Source organism: Dendrobates tinctorius, unplaced genomic scaffold (genome assembly GCF_039654945.1).
Source record: "Dendrobates tinctorius isolate UK_male_01 unplaced genomic scaffold, ASM3965494v1 ptg000111l, whole genome shotgun sequence".
Lineage (NCBI taxonomy): Eukaryota > Metazoa > Chordata > Amphibia > Anura > Dendrobatidae > Dendrobates > Dendrobates tinctorius.
Window position 1 is genome coordinate 35,376,374 of NW_027361779.1, and position 27,297 is coordinate 35,403,670.

Below are 27,297 nucleotides of genomic sequence, written 5' to 3' on the forward strand. Positions count from 1 at the left end.
CCAAGACTTGTACCCTCTTCCTCTGATACTGGATCTGTCCCTGCCTTAGTGCAGGAAATGTGATGCATAAGCCCCAGTGTCTACTGTGATGTAGGGGCTCCGACTGGGGCGGCCCATCCCCATTGTCGCCAGTGATATAGATACTCCAGCGTCTCAAGTGATGTATATACACCAGAATCTTCTGTGATGCGTATGCCCAAGCATCTCGTGATGTATATACCCCAGCCAATGCATCCCTGACATGTATATGCCCAAGCATCTCCTGGGATTTATATGCATCAGCCCCAGTGTCTCCTGTGATATATATGCTTTTGCCCCAGCGTCTCCTGTGATGGATATGCCCTTGTATCTTCTGTGATGTATATGCTCCAGCGTCTCCTGTGATTTATATCCCTCAGTCCTTATTGTGATGTATATGCCCCAGTGTCTGCTGTGGCGTATATGGCTGGCCCCTCCTGTGATGTATATGTCCCAGTGTCTCCTGTAATATATATGCCACAGCCACTCATGTGATGTATATACCCCAGACCCTTCTGTGATGTACATGCCCCAGCATCTCCTGTGATTTATATTCCCCAGCATCTCCTGTGATGTATATACCCCAGCCCCTCCCGTGCTGTGTTTGCCCCAACCCCTCCTGTGCTGTATATGCTCCACTAACTTCTGTAATATATATTCTTCAGCCCCAGCATCTCCTATGTGATGCATGTACAGCAGTCTCAGTGTCTCCTTTATGATGTATATAGAGCAGTCTCAGTGTCTGTTATGTGACATCTACAGCAGCCTCGGTGTCTCCTATGTGAGGTATATACAGCAGACCTCTCACTGCTTGAGTTCTATAAATGTCACATATGCAGTGATGAATTTACCACTGTGAGGTGACATGCAATGTAATATGCATCTGTGTTCAGAACTTACTGCTGTGAGTTCTTTTAAAAATTCATTGCAAAGAGTTGACTGCGCACCAGACTGATGCAAATATGGAAAAGAAATTGCAAGTAGTATCGTCAATACCACCTAACATGTCACATCTTTTTTTATATTGTAAGGTAGCGCTGTCATTCAAGGTTGGGGTCACTCGCTTGGCAGCCAATAAATAACATCCAAATTGCTCAAACTATAGGTATAGAAGAGCGCAATAGGGTCTTATCCGGGTGATTTATAAGAAACAATATAGAGATATACTCACCCTTTCCAAGAGAGAGCTGAGCATATAGAATCAATTTGTCAGCCTGCTGCACGTCCAACGGTCCACTCAGTGACCGCTTCGTAAATCTCTTTATGGAATAAAATTCTTGGACTTATGTGCGCTGCTAGACAAAATATCAGATCCAGATCATGTAGATAAATTATAACATGTGATGCACCGCAAAAGTCAAAGTTCAAACAGATCAAATATCATAAGAAATTTGTTAGCCAGGAGACACATCTCCCAGCGGGACCTTGCACAACGGACCAACCAGGTCCCTGCGTTCACCACATGTGACCTACCCTGGCCACCTTATATGGTCCGTAGCCACACCCACCGGGTCACATGGCTATGACCTCATCACAGGTCCTTCACACACTCATACACTCTACAATAGCGTCTTAAACACACCCCCTGGGTGGGTTTGTAGGTAACTGGGCTCGCCCATCTCCCCAGCTACCTGGAGACTTCTCCCTGACACATAGAAACAACACCTCAGCAGTATCACTGCTGGTCAATACACACATCAGTCTCCATCTCAAGGCCACCCACCTTGAGATACATAACTGTCCTTCCGTATTCTGTCACGCATCCTCTCTCTTGGGACATCCACCCAGTGCCCCCTAGCGGACACAGTGGGAATTACACCACAATATATAATTTCCTTGTAATGTTTTCATTTCCTGTTCTGTCCAGATGTCACCTTATCCCAGAATTCCAAGTGGAGGAAGTTCACCAACTGCCATTTTGGGACACCCAAGTGATGGGTGTCTCAATATGGAAACTGCTGCTGATACCAACCTATTGCGTGGTACCACCAGCAGAACATCGTCGCACCACACTCACATTCTCACACTCACACAGCCTCTTACGCGGTACCACCAGCGGAACACTGTCGCACTGCACCTGCAAGAATTCCGCGCAGGTGCAGTGAATCATTCGGCTGATCCCGGCGGCAGATGCGCAACGTGTCTACAGGAAGAGGAAGCTGGTCACATTAAAGGGGTTTTCCCATAAATGAAAGTTCAATACTGACATTACAGCAGGGGATCACAGAAGATTCATTTTGTGAGGTAAAATATTTCACTGGCTGTTTTTAAACAATATTTTACCTCACAAAATGTATCCTCTGCGATCTCCTGCTGTAATGTCAGTATTGTCTTTTGCTTCCAACCCCAGCCCAGGAGCTGTGGTATGTTCTGTACACAGTCAGACACAGGGGTGAGAGAGACAGAGCACAGGGGGGGAGACAGCTCAAACGGGACAGCACATGAGGGGAGAACACAGCACAGGAAGGAGAGAGACAGCAGACAAGGGGGATAGCACATGGGGTAGACAGGTCAAAGAAGAGAGCACAGATGAGAGAAGTCAGCAAATGGGGAAAGAGAGAGTGGATAGGTGGGTGAGCACATGGGAGGGAGAGATTCTCAACGTTGCAAAGCCTGCCCCCATTGTGACATTACTGCCCTCCCAATGCGATAGCATCAGGCCTCCATCTAGTATATATATATATATACATACATACATACATACATACATACACACATATATCCATATACATACATATTTTGCAAGGCAGCGGCTAAACTGTGCGTGCAAAAATGAAGTAGTGACTCAAGATATACCATCATAAAAGTCTTTATTTTGACAACTTACAACATAAATGTGACTGTTCTATACGTGAAATCTTCATTTGACACTCGGTAAATGGACTACGTCGGACAGGGAGTATTTGTGTTGGTTTATTATTTTATTTTTGTTACAGGAGATCGAGGGATTCGGGGATTAGGCGATGCAGTAAGTATGGTAAATTAAGATTCAATAAAGGAGTCTGTGTCATTATTTCAAATAAAGGATTTTATTCTGTCTGTGTCTTTATTTACCATATCACTATAGGATTAGTAATGGATAGGTGTCTTATTGATGCTTCTCCATTACTAATCCATGGTCTTGATGTCATCTGACAATACACAGTTGACATCAACCCCACAAATATTACCCCACTTGCCACCGCTACAGGGCAAGTGGGAAGAGCGAGGCTAAGTGCCAGAATTGGTGCATCTAAAAGATGCTCCATTTCTGGGGTGGCTGAGTGCTAATGTTTTTAGCCTGGGGGTGCCAATATCCATGGCCCCTTCCCAGGCTATTAATATCAGCCCACAGCTGTCTGCCTAGCCTTTGCTGGTTCGATTTTACAGAGGGAACCCATGTCAATTTTTTTCTGGGGTTCCCCTGTAAACTAGCCAGTAAAGGCTAAGCAGACATCTGTAAGCTGATATTAATAGCCTGGAACCTTTATGGCTATCGATTCCTTCCCAGAATATTAGCAACAGCGGTCATCTTTCCCTCTGCTGGTTATGAAAATTACAACAGATTTCACGCAATTTAAAAAAAAACAAAAAACAGATATTGAGTTTCACGCAAATTGTGTGTGTGTGTGTCTTTTATCTAACTCTTTACGTACCATTTTATCAATGAGGGTGTCTGGCTGACACACACACATATATATATATATACACTCACTGGCCACTTTATTAGGTACACCTGTCCAACTGTGTGTTAAGACTTAATTTCTAATCAGCCAATCACATGGCGGCAACTCAGTGCATTTAGGCATGTAGACATGGTCAAGACAATCTCCTGCAGTTCAAACCGAGCATCAGTATGGGGAAGAAAGGTGATTTGAGTGCCTTTGAACGTGGCATGATTGTTGGTGCCAGAAGGGCTGGTCTGAGAATTTCAGAAACTGCTGATCTACTGGGATTTTCACGCACAACCATCTCTAGGGTTTACAGAGAATGGTCCGAAAAAGAAAAAAAATCCAGTGAGCGGCAGTTCTGTGGCCGGAAATGCCATGTTGATGCCAGAGGTCAGAGGAGAATGGGCAGACTGGTTCGAGCTGATAGAAAGGCAACAGTGACTCAAATTGCCACCCGTTACAACCAAGGTAGGCAGAAGAGCATCTCTGAACGCACAGTGCGTCGAACTTTGAGGCAGATGGGCTACAGCAGTAGAAGACCACACTGGGTACCACTCCTCTCAGCTAAGAACAGGAAACTGAGGCTACAATTTGCACAAGCTCATCGAAATTGGACAGTAGAAGATTGGAAAAACGTTGCCTGGTCTGATGAGTCTCGATTTCTGCTGCGACATTCGGATGGTAGGGTCAGAATTTGGCGTAAACAACATGAAAGCATGGATCCATCCTGCCTTGTATCAACGGTTCAGGCTGGTGGTGGTGGTGTCATGGTGTGGGGAATTTTTTCTGGGCACTCTTTGGGCCCCTTGGTACCAATTGAGTATCGTTGCAACGCCACAGCCTACCTGAGTATTGTTGCTGACCATGTCCATCCCTTTATGACCACAATGTACCCAACATCTGATGGCTACTTTCAGCAGGATAATGCGCCATGTCATAAAGCTCGAATCATCTCAGATTGGTTTCTTGAACATGACAATGAGTTTACTGTACTCAAATGGCCTCCTCAGTCACCAGATCTCAATCCAATAGAGCATCTTTGGGATGTGGTGGAACGGGAGATTCGCATCAGGGATGTGCAGCCGACAAATCTGCGCCAACTGTGTGATGCCATCATGTCAATATGGTCCAAAATCTCTGAGGAATGCTTCCAGCACCTTGTTGAATCTCTGCCACGAAGAATTGAGGCAGTTCTGAAGGCAAAAGGGGGTCCAACCCCTTACTAGCATGGTGTACCTAATAAAGTGGCCAGTGAGTGTATGTATATATATATATATATATATATATACATATACATACTGTACATCAGCCAGAAAGCATTGGTACTGAGATGTGGTCTGTGGTCCCCACCTTCAGAACCGCTCCTTTATTGAGGGTGTCTTGATAATCGCCAATAATTTCCATCTGTTGTCTATTCCATTTGCACAACAGCATGTGAAATTGATTGTGAATTAGTGTTGCTTCCTAAGTGGACAGTTTGATTTCACAGAAGTTTGATTCACTTGGAGTTATATTCTGTTGTTTAAATATTCGCTTTATTTTTTTGAGCAGTGCATATACACTCACAGTGGGTACGGAAAGTATTCAGACCCCTTTAAATGTTTCACTCTGTTTCATTGCAGCCATTTGGTAAATTAAAAAAGGTCATTTTTTTTCTCATTAATGTGCACTCTGCACCCCATCTTGACTGAAAAAAACAGAAATGTAGAAATCTTTATAAATTTATTAAAAAAGAAAAACTGAAATATCACATTGTCATAAATATTCAGACCCTTTGCTCAGACACTCATATTTAAGTCACATGCTGTCCATTTCATTGTGATCCTCCTTGAGATGGTTTTACTCCTTCATTGGAGTCCAGCTGTGTTTAATTAAACAGATAGGACTTGATTTGTTAACACACACACCTGTCTATATAAGACCTCACAGCTCACAGTGCATGTCAGACCAAATGAGAATCATGAGGTCAAAGGAACTGGCCAAGGCGCTCAGAGACAAAATTTTGGCAAGGCACAAATCTAGACAAGGTTACAAAAGAATTTCTGCAGTACCCAAGGTTCCTAAGAGCACAGTGGCCTCCATAATCCTTAAATTGAAGAAGTTTTGGACCACCAGAAGTCTTCCTAGACCTGGCTGCCCAGCCAAACTGAGCAATCGTGGGAGAAGAGCCTTGGTGAGAGAGGTAAAGAAGAACCCCAAGATCACTGTGGCTGAGCTCAACAGATGTTGTAGGGTGATGGGAGAAGGTTCCACAAAGTCAACTATCACTGCAGCCCTCCACCAGTCGGGCCTTTATGGCAGAGTAGCCTGATGGAAGCCTCTGGTTGCCATTGAAGGAAACATGAATGAGGCTAAGTACAGAGATATTCTGGACGAAAACCTCTTCCAGAGTGCTCTGGACCTCAGACTTGGCAGAAGGTTCACCTTCCAACAAGACAATAACCCTAAGCACACAGCTAAAATAACAAAGGAGTGGCTTCAGAACAACTCTGTGACCATTTTTGACTGACCCAGCTAGAGCCCTGACCTAAACCTAATTGAGCATCTCTGTAGAGACCTGAAAATGGCTGTCCACCAAAGTTCACCATCCAACATGACAGAACTGGAGAGAATCTGGAAGGAAGAATGACAGAAGATCACCAAATCCAGGTGTAAAAAACTTGTTTCATCATTCCCAAGAAGACTCATGGCTGTACTAGCTCAAAAGGGTGCTTCTACTTAATACTGAGCAAAGGGTCTGAATACTTATGACCATGTGATACTTCACTTTTTTTTTTTAATAAATTTGCAAAAATGTCTACATTTCTGTTAAGATGGAGTGCAGAGTGTACATTAATGAGAAAAAAATGAACTTTTTGAATTTACCAAATGGCTGCAATGAAACAAAGAGTGAAAACTGTAAACGGGTCTGAATACTTTCCGTGCCCACTATATATTATATTCACTTATTTTTTTTGTGTGTGTAAACATTATATTTGAACATGGTATGTAATGATATTATGGTCTTCAATGGAGAATGCAAAAGATGAGGTTGGACAAGGAAATGACATCACAATTCGTTTTTTTTGTTAAATAATATATCTTTATTTAGCATGCAAATCCGCAGACAAATCCGCAGAGAGAACCGCATAAAAATCAGCATCAAAACTGTGCTGATTTTCAACTGCGTTTTCTGCTAAGAAAGGCAGAATCCGCATAGAATTTTACAAAGGCAAATCTGAAACGTGCGCACATAGCCTTATACGCATCCTAGCAGACATATAGCGACCCTCGTATATGTTTCCCCTCACTGCTTCACTATATATAGGTGCTTCCCACAAAACTAGAATATCATCAAAAGGTTAATTTATTTCAGTTCTTCAATACAAAAAGTGAAACTCATATATTATATAGAATCATTACTAACAGAGTGATCTATTTCAATTGTTTATTTCTGTTAATGCGTATATATAGCAATAGGAATAATTACTGCATCTGATGTAAAATTCAGAGGTATATCTGTTCTTTAATCAGTTTTTGTACATAACTAAAAGGATTTTTGCCTTCTATTTTAACTTGGTTCAATTGTAGAGTCATAAAAATCCCTCAAATGTAGACTAGACTACATGAGCTATGAGGGATCATATGTATCTGTTGCTCACTCATCAACTTTACTTCTGGACACAAATTTTAGAACAACTGGTTTCTTCGGTTGCATGAAACTTTTAGTGCTGAACTCCATTGGTACCTGTTAAACAGAATAATATACAGTGAGATATCAGCACAACACAACTCCGATAAAGGACTATATTGGGTATTATAGTTGTAACATACGATTTTCATCAATCTCTCACTGAACACAAGAACAATTTCCAAAACTGAAAAAAATGAGTTTCCAACATTTTTTAACATATAAAATGAATGTAAGGTTAAAAATGTAACTTTGATTACAAAATCTTCTGTTTTACTCAAATTAGTTGATGCAAAAATGAGTGCCACCCACATCAAAACTGCTACATCTATTATTTTGAATCATTTCCATGATTTTTAAGGACTGAACCAAGTCTTGTTGCCATGGAATGAACAAGTTGGCGACACATTACAATTTAAGCAGGCTGCAGGATGCAGTGACACAAGAAAGGCAGAACAAGGGTTAACAATTTAATTTAACACACAAGAAATGTCCACCAAAAATCAAAGTATTAATACATTTGGACTAAGAACTCAAATATACATGCTAAACAAGAGAACGAAACTAGAGTATAATCCAAAAAATGATTAATTTTATTAGCAATCAATAATTATAAAATCCATAATTAAAACAGAGGCTGCCAATCTGCATAAAAGGACAATACACTAGCTGGATGATGATACTGAAGCTCAAAAAAAGTGCAAAGCGCCAAATATTAAACTATATATGTGCAAATGCATGCAAGTAATTATGTAAGCATCAGTACAAAATAGAGTATAAATAAAATAGCATAGCACTGAATCTCCTATATATGTAAATAAACTACACAAACTGGACAAATGTAAAAGTATCAACCAAGTGGCCAAAACTAGTGCAACACTGTCCCATGTGCAAAGTTTGCAAATATAAAGCATAAATGCAAGGGGAGACTTACGTTGAAAGCCAGTGGATGTCCAGTTGCCCCAACGCACGTTTCGTGTCTTACTTCAACAGGAGGCATGTGTTAGGGGAAGGACAGGCTGGATTTTTAAAGAAAAGAATAACCAATCGGCTTGCTTGGCCATGAAGTGTGCATAAAACCGTCATGGAAACTATTACGTCGGGTCCCGTAAGCGGCACATGCGCTGTGATTCACTTGCCCTGGAAGTGCCCTCCATTCAGCGGCCATGGAATACAAGCGAGCCGCGCCATCATGGAGACGGCGCCTGCGCAATCAGCTCCTTTGTCCTCATCACAGAGGATCGGCGGTGAAACTCAATGCGCACCGGGACACGCAATGAAATTTAATTGAAAAGGCGTTTTAAGGAGAAAAAGAAATAAGTGAAGCCAAAGAAAGAGAGTGTGCATGTGTGTGTACAAAAGAAATATGACAAATGATATTATAATGAAAGTGAAACAACAATATATACTGAAATTAGGATGCATGTGAAAAAGTGAGTGTATTTGTCACTATTTTATATATCTTAATAAACATATAATTAAGATGAAAAAAATAAAAAAATATGAAAAAATAAAAAATAAAATAAGTTGCTGCATAATAAGTGAATGTAAGGAGTAAAAATTACTCATCAAAAGTGAATACAGAAAAATCATTTAGGCTTCAAATATATACATACAAGAATTTAACAATTATACAAAAAATTAAGATATAATAAATAAATAAATAATTGTATAGTTACATAAGTAAATGAACCACAGATTCAATATAAACACAGTTATTGATATATCCTGCCCTGTCTCCGCTGGCTGGAATCTGCCTGTTGCTTCACGCACTTTCCTCCCCTGTGCGGCAAGAGGAAAGTGCGTGAAGCAACAGGCAGATTCCAGCCAGCGGAGACAGGGCAGGATATATCAATAACTGTGTTTATATTGAATCTGTGGTTCGTTTTACTTATGTAACTATGCAGTTATTTATTATTTGTCTGTCCCGTCCCCTATTCTTTCCCCCGGACAACCTGGGAAGCAGCCGCGACAGTTCTGAACCCGGCGCAGTACAGGTGCCCGCAGCCCTGTTTTCTTCCTTACACTCCTCCTCTCCTTTAGTTTGCCATTCCTCAAGCAAGAGTTCCTGTAGTAAACATTGGCATTCTTCCATCTCTTGAATAATTTGTTGCCAAATAAATTGGTCTTGTTCATATCGAGTAGGGGGTATTCCAGCTGTCGTCTGCGTGGTACGACGTAACTTGGGTTGAGTGGTAGAATCAGGTTGGGTTTTGGAGTTCTCTGGAGCAGCCATCTCTTGAATTTCAGGCCTGCATACTTCCTCTGGACAGATAGGCACTGAGCCATCCCTCTCAGGTAATGAAACAACTGTGTCCTCTTCTTCACAATCAGGAGCCGTTGGGGTGAGCATTGCGGGGGCACTTGGTACTATCTCCCCTACTTCGGGGTCTTGAGACTGGCAAGGATGCAACAAACTTCGGTGGACTATTCAGGTTGGTGCCCCCTCTTCCGCTTTGGGTTGTACTTCATAGACGTGACCTTTGGACCCAACATGGTGTTTCACCCGATATGGAGTCTTCACCCAGTGGTGTTCTAACTTGCCTCGAGGTCGCTCATCTTGGACCAACACACGGTCTCCGGCTTTGAGAGCTGTCCCTCGAAGTGGTGCCGTTTCATGATGCTCAAGCTATCGAAGCCTGGTCTGCACCAGCCAATGAAGGATCTGCAACCAGTGTCCATGTTCTCGGACCCAGGAAGACACCCCCGTCCGTGGGTAGTCCTCTGCTGGATCCAATTCCAACTCCTTCATCTCCCGTCCTTTTCGCCCGAATAGCAGGGTATACGGGATGTATCTGGTCGTACTGTGCACTCGACTGTTGTACACCCAGACCAGCACAGCCACATACTCAGGCCAGCAGACTTTGCTGTCTTCTTCCAATGTTCTCAACATTTGGATCAGTGTCCAGTTGAAGTGCTCACAGGCTCCATTCCCTTGAGGATGATAGGGCATCGTTCTGGACTTCTCAATCTGGTACAGGTGGTGCAGCTCTTCCATAACTTGACCTTGAAAATAAGAGCCCTGATCAGAATGAATCCGCTTCGGACAGCCGTACACCCGGATGAAGTCTGGACAAATGGCCTGGTAAAGTGGTCGGTCATCACTAAGCAATGTTCATATCCCAGATGAGCTGGGCCCATGGTCAAGTAGTCGATGATCAGTAACTATAAGGGAGAAGACGTCATGATGGTCTGTGTGGGGGCTCGCTGTTTGGGAGGCTTAACCAGTTTGCAGTTTTGACATTGCTGGCAGGCTTCTTCTACCACAGTCTTCAATCAGGGGTGGTAGACCAACTTCTGCAACCAATGGAATGTCTTCTCCGGGCCAAAGTGAGCCCCTCTCTCGTGAGCTTCTGTAGCTACCATACTGATCAACTTCTCTGGGAGTACCACTTGCCAGGCAATCCCCAACTCCTGTACCAACTGCACTTTCTGATACAGCAAGCCATCTTCCAACTGAAGCGACTAGGGAGTCGTTTCAAGGCCAACCACTGTTTCAAATGGGCAAGTTCCCTATCTTCCTGCTGGAGCTGCACCCAGTCATCTCAAGGTTGTCCAAGTACTCATTCCCCCGACGCCTCTCCGATCTGTCCCTGCATCGTCGCCAACGTCCTGGCGAGGTCCTGGAACCCAGGAATCTCTTACGCATCTAGCTCTTCATCTCGGTCGTGTCCAGGTCGGTCATGAGTCACTCTCGACAGGCATCAGCATGTGTGTTCTCGGCCCCCTTTCGGTACGCTATCTTGTACCGGTACTTCGCCATGAGGGGCCAGCCATCTCTGTCCCAATGCCCCCAATTTTGCATTTTCCAGGTGGGCCAGGGAATTGTTGTGTCAGCGTGCACCAAGACTTCGGACCCTGACAGGTATTCGGCAAAATTCTCATTGCCTCCACCAGCACCAGCAATTCTAGCTTGAAAGTGCTATAATTATCTGGGTTTCATTCTGAGCCATGAAGGGACCAGCTTGCATATGCAATCACTCGCTCCTTCCCATCCTGCATTTGTGACAGGACAGCTCCTAGGCCGTGTAGGCTTCCAACGGTGTGAAGGATGAAGGGCTGGCAGAGTCCACATAGGCCAATATTGGGGCCTCAGTCAGGGCCATCTTCAAAGCTCAGAAGGCTTCTTCCTGGCTATCGTCCCACTGGATGGTCCAATTCTTTGCACCAGATGGCACTCCCTTAAATAACTCCAGCAGCGGATTAGCAATTCGGGTGAAGTTCTTCACTAACTTTCGGTAGTACCCAGTGAGTCCCAGGAAGGCCCGAACGTCCTTCACTGTCTTCGGGGTGGGCCAGTCCTGCGCTGCCACTATTTTCTCTCATGCTGGTCTCACCCCATCAGCGGATACGACAAGTCCCAAGTATTCAATTTGTTTGCAAAAAAGGAGACACTTTTGAGGCATTCGCTGTCTTCGGCCGGTCATGCTCAGCCTTGGGCACCTGCAAATATCCACTGGCCAGATCTAAGGACGAGAAGTATTTTGCTTTTCCCAAGGCGGGCAAAGACTCCTCAATTCTTGGTAGGGGATAAGAATCCCGCACCGTACATGCATTCAGCCGCCTATAATCGTCATAAAAACGCAGGGTCCCATCCTTCTTTTGAACTAGGACGATGGGAGCTGCCCTCGGGCTCTGGTTCTTCCAAATAACTCCACTCCATAGCATTTGGGCTAACAACTCCTTTACCTCTTGGTACATTTGAGGCGGGATATGCCGATATCTCTCACGCAATGGCGTGGCACTTCCTGTAGGTATCCCGAGCGTTATGGCTGTGGTACACCCTAAGTCATCATCATGACGGGTGAAGACCTCCTGGTAACGCTGTAGCACAGCTTGCACCTGTTGGGGGGAGAGTCCCGTTAGTTCGACCCGCATCTGCTCCAGTATTCAACACCCCTCTTTTACACTTCCAGATGACTGTTCTGGGGTCATGGTAACCGCTACAGTCCATGGATCTCCTTGTTTTACTGTCAGCTGGACAGCCTCCTGTTGCATCAATTCTTCTGGCATTCCCAGCACCTGCGCCACTTCACTCTTGGGCAGGAGAGTAAGATTATCCTCTCCCAGATTGATGCACTGCACTACAATGGTACCATCGTGGACAACAGCTAAGGTTCGAGCAATGAGGAGTCCCGCAGGTATCTGACCCATTGAGGTCAGCTCTATCTGGACTTCCACTCCTTCGAGGGGCGTACAAGCTCGTGCGGGCAACGTGAACACAGTTGATCCAGGCGGGAGGACGAATTTAGCAGCTGCAGGAGCTATCACTTTTTCCCAGAACTTTCCCTTCACTCAACGTTTCCTGGGCCTGGGCGATCCGTATTAACTGTTTAAACACCTTCCTCTGGGGGGTTCGTGGGCTCCATCGGTCCAGAAAAGCATCTAGGGACTCGCTGATTATGAGAGTCCCGAGTTCTTTCAACACATTCATCCCCAGAGTCACTGGAGGGCCGTTGCTATTTTCTCCGGTATACAACATGACTCCTTTCCGGCCCACATCTTTGCCGCACGGGGTAATCTGCATCCAGACCACACCTGCGACCGGGATGGGCAATTGATTGGCCGCAGTTAGCTTAATCACCAGGCCCCATTTGGGCCGCATCACTTCAGAAAAGTGACGTCGGAAGTAGGTTTCTGGCATGGTGGTCTCCTGAGAACCGGTATCAACTAGACAGCGAACGGCCTGACCATCCATTTTGGCCCATACGAGCTCAAGGAAATCAAACTTGTGGGACTGCCTTCTCTCCTCTTTGGCTGCTCAGGCTCTGGGCATCGTTCCCTGGCCGATGAGCCCACTAGGCCACGGAGCCTCCCCTGCTTGGGCGTAGTGTCCAATGTAGCCACAACTGAAACAGATCGGCTGTCTCTCTACTTGAGATTGTCCCATTTCCTGGCGAGATACAGGAGGCAATTGAGAGTTGGGGCTAGTTCTGCCTCTGGGTGAATTCGGAGCTACAGAGGGGACTTTCTGAGGTCAGACCACTATTCCCGCATTTCTTGTATCTCCTTCTGGATCTCTGACCCATCCTGGTTCTACTACGGGCGAAGCGGGCACCTCCCCACTCCGAATCTTCCCTGCTGAGGCTGCCATCCCTTGCTCCTGCTCTCGCATGCGTACTTCCGCCCCAATCTCTAAGAACGACATGAGCGGATTAACTCACAAGTAGAGTTGAGCGACTTTTGGTTTTTTAGGGTCGCGTTTCGTTTCGTGAAACCCGACTTTTCCAAAAGTCGGGTCGAGCAAGATCGTCCGATTATAGGGAAAAGTCGGGGTCGTCCCGAAACACGAAACCCAATGTAAGTCAATGGGGAATAAAAGTCGGCAGTGAGAGGAGGACAGGAAACACACCTACAGTGCCCATTTGAATGCCAAAAGCATCAATTCTTCTTACTTAAGCTTGTCAACCTTAATTAACTTCATAATACAAGTTACGCACTGAAAAATGGGGGTTATTTGGCTAAAGTTGTGGGGGGGAGGGCTGGCTGCAGGTTTTCATGTGCCCTGGGCGAAAGAGTGCCCCTTTAACACATTCCACAACTCATCATGCTCCGATACGGCAGAGAAATAGCGGTATAGTACAATGAAAAATACCTCACTTTTTACATCTCATGACGAGGCCCATCTATTTCTCCATACAAAATCATTGGTCCCATATAATGTTTGAAACAGTATATGATGAGCTCCACATAATGCTACAGTATATGTTGGTCCCCATGGATGAAGCTCCACTGTCTTATGGGCCCAAATAATGCTCCAAACATAATGGGCCCCATTTCTAATGCTCTAGTGTATAATGGGCCCTGTAAATGCTGCTCCAGTGTCTGATGTCCACCTTTGGAATGTTCCAGTGTATGGTGGGCCCCATCTATCATTCTCCAGAGTATAGTGCTCCCCAAAAATTGCTGTCCCAACATTGAAAACAATCAAATAAGTCTCCTCGCTAGGGAATCCCTGTACTTGTCTGGACTCCTCGTCGTCCCCATCTTCCATCTCACTGCACAGTATTTCAACTTTGCAAGTGCTGTGATCCTGAGCAAGCAGGGGGGGCCCACTCGTTGGCGACGGCACTGGCACAGGGCCCCTGATAGTACGGTGGTGTGTCTGATGGCGGGTGGGCCGAACCTGCACTTTCATCGGCAGCTTCCTCTTTGTCACCGTGTAAGATGGAACTTTATATGGGAAGGGTAACCTGAGTTTCATCAGGGTCAGATTCAGGTCGTGTAGCGTGCGAGGGGAATGTAGTGGTCTGGGTCAATGTACCAGCAGATTCATCGAGCAGTGGCTGGGCATCAGTGCACTTGTGTCGCCCCCAGGAGTATGGTCGCCACAGTGGCATTACCTTCTTCCTAGGGAGTGTGATGTCATGCTTGGGAGCAACGAACGATCTCTCTAGCAGGTTAACTGATTGGGCGGCGTTATTCCCACAAGTCATGACCCTCCAAACAGCGTTCATGAAGGCAAAGTGTTTGTTTTACGTGGGCAGTATGGTTGCAAAGCTGAACCTTAAAGGAATGTCCAGAAGGGCACCACCAGGAGTGGAGCCTACGGTTAAATTCGACTCCACCTGGGAAACCTCAACCATGCCAGCTACAGAACAGATGCACACATTGCAAGCTTAATTCCGTTAACGAACGAGACTCCGTCATGCCCCGCGGTCCGAGTCCGGCTTACTAGAGGGACACGTGAGGCTCTGGCACATGAGATTGGCCAATAACTGGTGTGTCATGCCCTTACATGTCCGTGGCTGCATGTGCGCTACACTGAAAAGGCCAGCGTTTGTCGCTTACAGGTGCAGATAACCCGCTGAACAACGTTAGTGATGGGGATCACTGATTACAATTATTACCCGCGAACAATGATTTCCCAGTAAGTGCAGGTCAACCGCAGTTCCGGAATTAGGCCTAACCGTCATTCCTGAAAAAATGAAAAACTTACGTGTGCAAACCACAGGTGCTGTAGCTTGCTTAACAGCTCGCCAGCCGTTCTCACGCCCAGTATGGATTACACGTGATTGCACAAAGGTGAGAAAGGGTACCGTATCCCCAGATAACATGTATGGATAGCGTACACATTGGTACACATTCAAAATATATGTCTATACATCAGGAGGCAGGCTCAGACGGTGTTAGGCCCAGTATGGATTGCACGTGATTGCACAAAGGTTAGAAAGGGTACCGTTTCCCCGGATAACATGTATGGATAGCGTACACATTCAAAATATATGTCTATACATCAGGAGGCAGGCTCAGACGGTGTTAGGCCCAGTATGGATTGCACGTGATTGCACAAAGGTTAGAAAGGGTACCGTATCCCCAGATAACATGTATGGATAGCGTACACATTCAAAATATATGTCTATACATCAGGAGGCAGGAAGACGGTGTTAGGCCCAGTATGGATTGCACGTGATTGCACAAAGGTTAGAAAGGGTACCGTTTCCCCGGATAACATGTATGGATAGCGTACACATTCAAAATATATATCTATACATCAGGAGGCAGGCTCAGACAGTGTTAGGCCCAGTATGGATTGCACGTGATTGCACAAAGGTTAGAAAGGGTACCGTATCCCCAGATAACATGTATGGATAGCGTACACATTCAAAATATATGTCTATACATCAGGAGGCAGGCTCAGGCGGTGTTAGGCCCAGTATGGATTGCACGTGATTGCACAAAGGTTAGAAAGGGTACCGTATCCCCAGATAACATGTATGGATAGCGTACACATTCAAAATATATGTCTATACATCAGGAGGCAGGAAGACGGTGTTAGGCCCAGTATGGATTGCACGTGATTGCACAAAGGTTAGAAAGGGTACCGTTTCCCCGGATAACATGTATGGATAGCGTACACATTCAAAATATATATCTATACATCAGGAGGCAGGCTCAGACGGTGTTAGGCCCAGTATGGATTGCACGTGATTGCACAAAGGTTAGAAAGGGTACCGTATCCCCAGATAACATGTATGGATAGCGTACACATTCAAAATATATGTCTATACATCAGGAGGCAGGCTCAGACGGTGTCAGGCACAGTATGGATTTGACGGCCCAGACTACACAGCGGAGGAGCAGGGAGAGGTAAAGATTGCAAATGCTGGGGCCCTGCCCAAGCAAGGGGGGTCCACTCGTGGGCGTCGGTACTGCCACTGGGTCCCTCATAGTACGGCGGTGTGTCTGACGGCGGGTGTGCACCACCACCGTCAGAGACACTTGATTGCACTATGAAGGACCCAGTGTCAGTGCCCGCGCCCAAGAGTCGGCCTACCCACCTGTCCAGGGCAACGGCACTCGCACGGTGTCGTGCGCTAGGTGGTGACCCCGGCCATGGGGGGGGGAGGCAGCACAGTTAGGGAGTTTTAGAAAGTGGCATATGTTGATGTTGGACATTCAGCTGATGCAAAAGGTGAAATAGGTCAAGTCCCAGGAAGAGGTGGACCAAAGCAAGCCATTTTTCTGTCACCCTATGTGTCATCAGGGGAAGGTGGGACAAAATCCTTGGAAACCCATGCGTGGTTCATTTTAATGAAGGTTAGATCATCCACATTTTGGGTTGACAGACGGGTCCTTTTTTCTGTCAGGATTGATCCAGCTGCACTGAAGACTCTTTCCGATAGCACACTTGCAGCTGGGCAAGCGAGCTCCTGTAAGGCATATTGTGCCAATTCAGGCCAGGTGTCCAGTTTAGCGGCCCAATAGTCAAAGGGGAATGACCTGTGTGGGAGAACATCGATATGGGAGGAAAAGTAGTTTGTAACCATAGTTGACAACTGCTGTCTCCTGTCACTTTCCATCGATGCAGTATTACCAGTTGTGTGAGCGGTACTTGAAAAATCAGTCCACAACATTGTCATGAAATCCCTGTCTCCAACGCCACTTCTGCTGTGTGCACCACGAACACCTCTGCCAAGCTGCCCCCGGCCCGTACTGCTCGTGTGAGAACCATCACCGCTGCTGTGTGCTGGGAATGCCTCAAGCAACCGATTTACCAGAGTTGCTTGTTTATTAGCCAATATTAGGTCAAGGTTCTCCTGTGGCATGATGTTTTGTAATTTGCCTTTATAGCGTGGATCCAGGATGCTGGCCAACCAGTAGTCGTCATCGTTCATTATTTTGGCAATGCGTGGGTCCCTTTTTAGGATCTGCAAGGCATAATCTGACATGTGGGCCAATGTTCCCGGTGTCAATGATGCACTGCGAGTGCTGGTTGGAGGAGCACTTTCTGGCAAATCCACATCCCTCCAGTCACGCACAAACCCTGTATCAGACCTTGCCACGCCAACATTTTCACTTGCCCCACGAGATGCATCCTCCTCCCCTAAGTAATCATCCCCATCATCCTCCTCCTCCTCCTCTTCTTCCTCCACCTCGTCCAGGAGAGGTCCCTGAGCAGACAATGGCTGAATGTCATCAAGGATTCCCTCCTCCTCTTCCTCCTTATCAACATTGGCTGCAGACGCCTGCTCCTTAAGGTGCGTCAAAGTTTGCATGAGCAGACGCATAAGTGGGATGCTCATGCTTAGGATGGCGAAGTCTGCGCTTACCAGCCGTGTGCATTCCTCAAAACACTGAAGGACTTTACAGAGGTCTTTCAGCTTCGACCACTGCACACCTGTCAACTCGATGTCTGCTCTCAAAGTGCCTGGCCGTGTATCCTCCCACAAATGCATTATGGCCTGCCTCTGCTCGCACAGCCGCTCCACCATGTGCAGGGTGGAGTTCCACCTTGTTGCAATGTCGATAATGAGGCGGTGGTTGGGAAGGTGGAGCAATCGCTGCAGCTTCTGCATACGAACGGAGTGTACAGGCGACCGGCGGATGTGCGCGCACAGTCTTCGCACCTTCTGGAGCAGGGCTGTTAACTCCGGATAATTTTTGAGGAAGCACTGCACCACCAGGTTCAAGGTGTGAGCCAAGCAAGGTATATGGCTGAGTTTTGAAAGGGCTATGGCTGCCACAAAATTACGGCAGTTATCACTAACTACCTTGCCTGCCTCAAGATGTACACTGCTCAGCCATGACTCAGTTTGTCGCTTCAAGTACTCGGCCAGCACCTCGGCGGTGTGTCTGTTGCCCAAACACATCATCTGCACACAGCCTGCTGACGCTTTCCACTAGCTGCTCGATAGGGGGACACATCGTGTGCAACAGTGGCAGCTGCAGATGGAGTGCTCGTACGACTGCGCTCTGTGGACGAGCTTTCGCTTCTGGAGGAGGAGGAGGAGGAGGGTCGAACGCCTACAGCCAACTGTTTCCTATACCGTGGGCTAGGCATCACTGTCCCACCACCGCTGTCCCCTGTGGACCCTGCATCCACCACATTAACCCAGTGCGCAGTGATGGACACGTAACGGCCCTGGCCATGCCGACTGGACCATGCATCAGTTGTGAGGTGCACCTTTCCGCTCACTGACTGCTTGAGTGCATGGACAATGCGGTCTTTCACATGATGGTGGAGGGCTGGGATGGCTTTGCGAGAGAAGAAGTGGCGACTGGGTAGGTCATAGCGTGGTACTGCATAGGCCATGAGTTCGCGGAAAGCTGTGCTTTCCACCAACCGAAAGGGCATCATCTCAAACGAGATTAGTTTGGCAATGTGGGCGTTCAAACCCAGTGTACGCGGATGAGAGACTGAGTACTTTCTTGACCTACTCATAGTGTCTGGGAGGGTGAGCTGGACTGGAGAGCTGCATATGGTGGAAGTAGCGGTGGACAGGGCGGACTGAGAGAGGGTTGATGATGGTGATGGAGTTGGTGTTCTTTCTGATGGCCTAGAATCAGTCTTTCGTTGATATAACAGTGGGATTCCCTGACTGCTGTGGCCTTGCAACGACACCTCAACATTTGCTGCTGTGCTAACCGGTGGGCTTACAATGGGGGAAACAATGTAGCGTTGCTGACTACCTTCATTGTGATCAGTTGCACATGTGGCACTTGAGGTTTGGTGTGTCCACGCTTGCAAGTGCGTGCTGGTTAAATGTCTAAGCATGCAACTGGTATTCAAATTTTTCAGATTTTTCCCTCGGCTAAAGGTCTTTGCGCACTTCTTACAGATAACCTTGGCCTGATCATGAGGATTTTGGTCAAAAAAGTGCCACACTGCACTCTTCCTACTTTGGCAGACATTTTGCGGCCTAGCACACTGTGATCTTTTGACCCTCTGGACAAGCTGTCCAGCAACTCTTTTGATGTTTGGAACCTGTCTTTGGAGTGCTCCGGGCCTGCCAGATAACAGCTGTTGCAATGTCGATGTCTGCTGTGGATGCTCCTCATCTGAGCTATTGGAAGCAGCACCCTCTTCCCCCAATGGATGCCAATCTGGGTCAACAACTGGGTCATCCATCACCTCCTCTTCTATGTCATGTGCACCTTCCTCTGTGTCACCGTGTATGGTGGTATAGTGTGCGTGAAGGGTCACCTGAGTCTCATCAGGGTCAGAATCTGGCTCTGTACACTGCGAGGACAATGTAGTGCTCTGAGTGAATGTACCAGCAGAATCATCCATCAGCGGCTGTGCATCAGTGCACTCCATGTCAGATTCATCTTGGCCTGGGTAATTCACCATTTGACTTGATAATCCAGGCATGGTATGTGAAAACAGCTCCATGGAGTAATCAGTAGTATGGCCTGCGTCATCCTTCAATCTTGGTTGGGGTGAAGGACACAAGGAAAGGTGTGGTTCATGAACATGAGCCTCCAATGACGACTCAGTGCTTTTACTTTTTACAACTGAAGAAGAGGAGGCGATAGAGCTGGAGGCTGAGTCAGCAATGTAAGACAAAACTTTTTCCTGATGCTCTGGCTTTAAAAACGGTTTGCCAACTCCTAGAAAACTAAGCGTTCGAGGCCTTATGTAGCCAGACGATGACGCAGGCTCAACACCTCCTGCATTCGGTCCTATTTTGCTCTTGCCACTACCATCAGATCCACCACCAACACCATCATTACCAGCTGCCAACCCCCGCCCAATTCCACGGCCTCTTCCACCAGCCTTCTTCATTTTTGGTAGAAATGTAGACAAAATCCAACAAACTATATAGTAATGTAAAACAAGGTACAAGGTGTCTATAGGACAGGGGAGATTTTGAATTTCTGCAGACACTTGTGGACACTGGACACTTTTGGATTGTGTGAGGCCCACTGATATCTGAGCGCTATGTCACAGGCTCGATGGCACAGCTGTGACAAAAGTGACGAGAGGATAAGGGAGATTTTGAATTTCTGCAGACACTTGTGGACACTGGACACTTTTGGATTGTGTGAGGGCCACTGATATCTGAGCGCTATGTCACAGGCTCGATGGCACAGCTGTGACAAAAGTGACGAGAGGATAAGGGAGATTTTGAATTTCTGCACACACTTGTGGACACTGGACACTTTTGGATTGTGTGAGACCCAATGAATATCTGAGCGCTATGTGACAGGCTCAATGGCACAGCTGTGACCAAAGTGACTAGAGGATAAGGGAGATTTTGAATTTCTGCACACACTTGTGGACACTGGACACTTTTGGATTGTGTGAGGCCCAATGAATATCTGAGCGCTATGTGACAGGCTCGATGGCACAGCTGTGACCAAAGTGACTAGAGGATAAGGGAGATTTTGAATTTCTGCACACACTTGTGGACACTGGACACTTTTGGATTGTGTGAGGCCCAATGAATATCTGAGCGCTATGTGACAGGCTCGATGGCACAGCTGTGACCAAAGTGACTAGAGGATAAGGGAGATTTTGAATTTCTGCACACACTTGTGGACACTGGACACTTTTGGATTGTGTGAGGCCCAATGAATATCTGAGCGCTATGTGACAGGCTCGATGGCACAGCTGTGACCAAAGTGACTAGAGGATAAGGGAGATTTTGAATTTCTGCAGACACTTGTGGACACTGGACACTTTTGGATTGTGTGAGGCCCACTGATATCTGAGCGCTATGTCACAGGCTCGATGGCACAGCTGTGACAAAAGTGACTAGAGGATAAGGGAGATTTTGAATTTCTGCACACACTTGTGGACACTGGACACTTTTGGATTGTGTGAGACCCAATGAATATCTGAGCGCTATGTGACAGGCTCGATGGCACAGCTGTGACCAAAGTGACTAGAGGATAAGGGAGATTTTGAATTTCTGCACACACTTGTGGACACTGGACACTTTTGGATTGTGTGAGGCCCAATGAATATCTGAGCGCTATGTGACAGGCTCGATGGCACAGCTGTGACCAAAGTGACTAGAGGATAAGGGAGATTTTGAATTTCTGCACACACTTGTGGACACTGGACACTTTTGGATTGTGTGAGGCCCAATGAATATCTGAGCGCTATGTGACAGGCTCGATGGCACAGCTGTGACCAAAGTGACTAGAGGATAAGGGAGATTTTGAATTTCTGCAGACACTTGTGGACACTGGACACTTTTGGATTGTGTGAGGGCCACTGATATCTGAGCGCTATGTCACAGGCTCGATGGCACAGCTGTGACAAAAGTGACGAGAAGATAAGGGAGATTTTGAATTTCTGCAGACACTTGTGGACACTGGACACTTTTGGATTGTGTGAGGCCCACTGATATCTGAGCGCTATGTCACAGGCTCGATGGCACAGCTGTGACAAAAGTGACTAGAGGATAAGGGAGATTTGATTGCTTTTAAAAAAGCAGTTTGCAGAGCAGTGAGTAAACAGCAATGCCAGCCTGTCAGGAAGCCTTAAAAGGCAGCCCAACAACCAACACCACTGATACACCACAATATAGCCTCCCCTTGTACTGCACACACAGTGACTGGTGTGTTGTGCAGGCCAAATCGCTAGCAGCAGAAGCAGTTTTTTTTTCTTCTCAGCAGGACAAAAAAAAAAAATTGGGATTGCTTTTAAAAAAGCAGTTTGCGGAGCAGTGGGTAAACAGAAATGCAGGAATGTCAGGAAGCCTTAGAAGGCAGCCCAACAACCAACACCACTGATACACTACTATATAGCCTCCCCTTGCACTGCACACACAGTGACTGGTGTGTTGTACAGGCCAAATCGCTAGCAGCAGAAGCAGTTTTTTTTTCTTCTCAGCAGGACAAAAAAAAAAAATTGGGATTGCTTTTAAAAAAGCAGTTTGCGGAGCAGTGGGTAAACAGCAATGCAGGAATGTCAGGAAGCCTTAGAAGGCAGCCCAACAACCAACACCACTGATACACCACTATATAGCCTCCCCTTGCACTGCACACACAGTGACTGGTGTGTTGTGCAGGCCAAATCGCTAGCAGCAGAAGCAGTTTTTTTGTCTTCTTCCCTGCCTAACGCTCTCCCTACAGAATCAGCAGCAACCTCTCCCTATACTGAGATCGGCAGAAGTAAGATGGCGGTCGGCGTGCACGCCCTTTTATACCCCCTGTGACGCCCACCAAAGCAAGCCAATCACTTGCATGCCCTTCTGAAAGATGGTGGTGACCCCTGCCTATGTCATCACGTTGCCCACAGTGTCCGTGGATCCTGATTGGCTGAAAAAGAGCGCAAAACAAACTTTTGAAACGCGACTTTGGCGCGTAAGTCGCCGACCTCGTGGCCGACCTCATCCTAGGGTCGGGTTTCGTTTCATGAAACCCGACTTTGCCAAAAGTCGGCGACTTTTGAAATTTTTCGACCCGTTTCGCTCAACTCTACTCACAAGTGCTCCTGCAGAGCCTGTTTAAACATTGAACTTCTGAGACTGGCTATGAGTTGGTCTCTCAGAATCATGTCCGGGGCCCCACGTCCACATTATCCTGCTTGGTTATGGCCGCGTGAATTTTCTGCAAGGCATTCATATATTGGGTCACATACTCCCACTTGCCCTGAATGTGACTAAACAAGTGCATACGCAATTCCCCAACGTCTGGGATACCCCATGCATGTCCTCCAAAATTTGCAACACCTAAGTGAAAGTGTTCCGCTAATGTGGGGGCCAAAACATAACAGAACATCGGGCTTTCCCGTCCAAGGCTATCACAGCAATCTCTGCCTGCATAGCGGGTGTCATAGGGTGCATCCTCAGCATTCCCTTGACTCGCTCAATCCAGTCCTATAGCTGCGAGTTGCTCCGTGTAAACTTTGGGAAATTGTTGAGCATGGCCGAGGTACGTTGCAGGGCTGCTGCACATCCAGCGGAGCAAGCTGCGCACGTTCCTGCACTGTCTCTGCCATCAGGAATCTGCCCGTTACTTTGCGCGCTTTCCTCTTTGCCGTGGCCCCTGCTTCCAGGTCACAAGGTCTGTCCGGTCCCCTATTCTTTCCCCCGGACAAAATGGGACACAGCCTCGACAGTTCCGGACCCGGCGCAGTACAGGTGCCCGTAGCCCGGTCTTCCTCCTTACAACAACATCAATCTTTTTCCTTTTTTCAAGAACGACCTAACAGTGGGATTTCCTAACAAACAGGCAGTCTCTGCATCTGTTGCACCTAACAACCACAAACCAGGCAACCGCTGGGACTCGAACATATTATCGGAGCATGCTCAAGATACTCGGATAACACCAGAGCATGCTCAGATATCACGTTATCCAACAAGCACGTTTGCTCATCACTATTAGCGATTACTCTGTCTCTATCATTGGCCTGTCTAAACTTGTATATAGTCAATCAGACCTCGACTAGCAGCCTCACATCATCATGTGTAAATGCAACATAAAATCTTACAAAACAACTATACTCTACAGTGACTACCTCTTTAAAGTGGTACTCTCAAGTTATTAACCCCTTCACGACATATTACTATATTTGAAGGGGCATTCCCATCTCCAAGATCCTATGCCAATATGTAGTAGCTGTAATATTATTTATTTATTTTACTCATTTATATAGCACCATTAATTCCACAACGCTTTACAGACATTATTGGCACTGTCCCCGATGGGGCTCACAATCTAAATTCCCTATCAGTATGTCTTTGGAATGTGGGAGGAAACCGGAGTACCCAGAGGAAACACACGCAAACACAGGGAGAGCATACAAACTCCTTGCAGATGTTGTCCTTGGTGGGATTTGAACCCAGGACCCCAGCGTTGCAAGGCTAACCACCGAGATGCCGTGCAGCCCTATTAGCAAATGCCTCCAATTAGAAATCTGGTATAGTTTTTGATTCACTATTTCCCTTTCCTCATGTGCAGGCATTGCAGGAACTTAGGTATCCGTGGATGACCACTGATATAGTGACAGTTAGCCATTTGTCGTAACCATGACTACCTAATGTCCTGCAATGTCTGCACATGAGGAAAGAGACATAGCGAATCAGAAAAACTATGATACATTTCTAATTGGAGGTATTTGCTAATATGACTACTACATATTGGTATAGGATCCTGGATATGGGAATACCCCTTTAAGTCTTATGTCGTGTCTTTGCCTTTGACGCACGCTCACATACTAAACCCGCATGTTTTTCTCCGCACATGATGGCTAATGTAATCAGCCTTCATGTGCCTTTAACAGCACCACTCCACCTACATCTGTTAACCTGTTAAATCCTGCTGGCAATCTCTCACAGCGGCATTTAACACGCGCCGGCAAGGGCGCACGTCATGCCACGCTCCCAAGCTCCTTTTGTCATGAAGTTTGAAAAAAAAAAAGTTGTGACCGATTAAAAATATCACAATAAAAAAAATACACACATTTGGTATTGCTGCATTCAGAAATGTCAGGTTTATCTAAATATAAAATAAATCAATCCGATCGATTAACAATGTAATGGAAAAAAATTATATTACATTTTTTGACAGTCAGAACATTGAAATAAAATGCAAAAACATTGTATCTCCTCCAAAATAATATTACTAAAGATGTCTGCTAAGTGCATAAAAATAAGCTCTCTCACAACCCTATGTCATGAAAAATTAACCCCTTACTGCCATGTGACGTACTATCCCGTCCATGTGCCCTGGGACTTAATTCCCAGGGACGGGATAGTACGTCACAGCGATCAGCGGCGCCCACGTGGTGAGCGCCGCTGATCGCGGCCGGGTGTCAGCTGATTATCACAGCTGACACCCGGCACAATGTGTCAGGGGCGGTCACGTTAACCCCTTGCACACCACGATCAAACACGATCGCAGTGTACCGGGGGTTAAAGGGAAGCATCGGCAGGGAGGGGGCTCCCTCCGTGCTTCCCTGAGCCCCCCACAGCAGCGCAATGTGCAGCGCTGCTGCGGAGGGCTCCATCCCTGCAGGTCCCCGAATCCAAGATGGCGACGGGGACCTTCGGGGGCCTGCAGGGAGCTGGCTTCCTCATGCCTGCAAAGCGCAGGCAAGGAGGAAGCCTGTGTAGTGCCTGTGACAGATTGCTGATCTGTCACAGTGATCTGTGATGTGACAGATCAGTGATCTGTCACAGGACTGTGATGTCCCACCTGGGACAATGTAATAAAGTTAAAAAAAAAGTGTAAAAATAATTTAAAAAAAAATCGCTAAATAAATTAAAAAAAACAAATATTCCCTAATAAATTCATTTTTTCGAAATAAAAAAAAACAATAAAAGTACACACATTTGGTATCACCACCTCCGTAACGACCCGCCCTATAAAACTGTCCCATTAGTTAACCCCTTTAGCAAACCCCTTAAAAAATAAAAATAAAAAACGAAGCAAAAAATAATGATTTATTATCATACCGCCGAACAAAAAGTGCAATAACGCGCGATCAAAAAGACGCATATAAATATCCACGGTACCGCTGAAAACCTCATCTTGTCTCGCAAAAAACGAGCTGCCAAACAGCATCATCGGCAAAAAAATAAAAATGTTATAGCTCGCAGAATAAAGCGATGCAAAAATAATTATTTTTTTATATAAAAATTGTTTTCATTGCATAAAAGCGCCAAAACATAAAAAAGACATAAACGAGGTATCGCTGTAACCGTACTGACCCAAAGAATAAAACCGCTTTATCAATTTTACCGCAGGCGGAACGGTGTAAACGCACTCCCCCCAAAAAATTCATGAAACTCTGGTTTTTGTTCATTCTGCGTCCCAAAAATCAGAATAAAAAGCAATAAAAAATTGTCACGTGCTCAAAAATGGTACCAATAAAAACGTCAGCTCGTCCCGCAAAAAATAAGACCTCACATGACTCTGTGGGTTAAAGTATGGAAAAATTATAGCTCTCAATATGTGGTGATGCAAAAACTATTTTTACAATAAAAAGCGTCTTTTAGGGTGTGACAGCTGCCAAAAATAAAAACCCGCCATAAATAGTAAATCAAACCCCCTTTATCACCCCTTAGTTAGGGAAAAATAATAAAATTAAAAGAAAATGTATTTATTTCCATTTTCCCATTAGGGCTAGGGTTAGGGTTAGGGCTGAGATTAGGGTTAGGGGTGTGTTGGGGTTAGGGTTGGCGTTATAATTGGGGGGTTTCCACTATTTGGGCACATCAGGGGGTCTCCAAATGCAACATGGCGTCTGATCTCAATTCCAACCAATTCTGCGTTGAAAAAGTCAAATGTGCTCCTTCCCTTCCAAGCTCTGCCATGCGCCCAAACAGTGTTTTACCCCCTTCATATAGGATATCAGCCTACTCAGGACAAATTGCAAAACAACTTTTGGGGTCCAATTTCTCCTGTTACCCTTAGGAAAATAAAAAATGGGGGGCAAAAATATCATTTTTGTGGAAAAAAATGATTTTTTTATTGTCACGCCCGGGCGTTATAAACTTCTGTGAAGCACTTGGGGATTCAAAGTGCTCACCACACATTTAGATAAGTTTCGTGGGGGGTCTAGTTTCCAAAATGGGGTCGCTTATGGGGAGCTTCAATAGTTTAGGTACATCAGGGGCTCTCCAAACGCACATGACACCCGCAGGCCATTCCATCAATGTCTGCATTCCAAAACGACACTACTTCCCTTCCGAGCCCCGAAGTGTGCCCATACAGTAGTTTTCTCCCACATATAAGGTATCAGCGTACTCAGGACAAATTGGACAACAACTTTTGGGG

At 46.1% G+C, this 27,297-nt stretch overlaps 1 protein-coding gene across 1 annotated transcript in view; it reads right to left on the reverse strand.

The window, feature by feature from the left end:
• Positions 1-6,727: 6,727 nt before the first annotated feature.
• The window catches only part of LOC141100898 (cytochrome P450 3A9-like), a 133,061-nt gene continuing 112,491 nt past the window's right edge, over positions 6,728-27,297 (reverse strand). Inside the window, exon 13 of the mRNA XM_073589654.1 lies at positions 6,728-7,395. Coding sequence (XP_073445755.1) covers positions 7,306-7,395 — 90 coding nt within the window. The 3' untranslated portion in view covers positions 6,728-7,305. The remainder of the gene's footprint in view (positions 7,396-27,297) is intronic.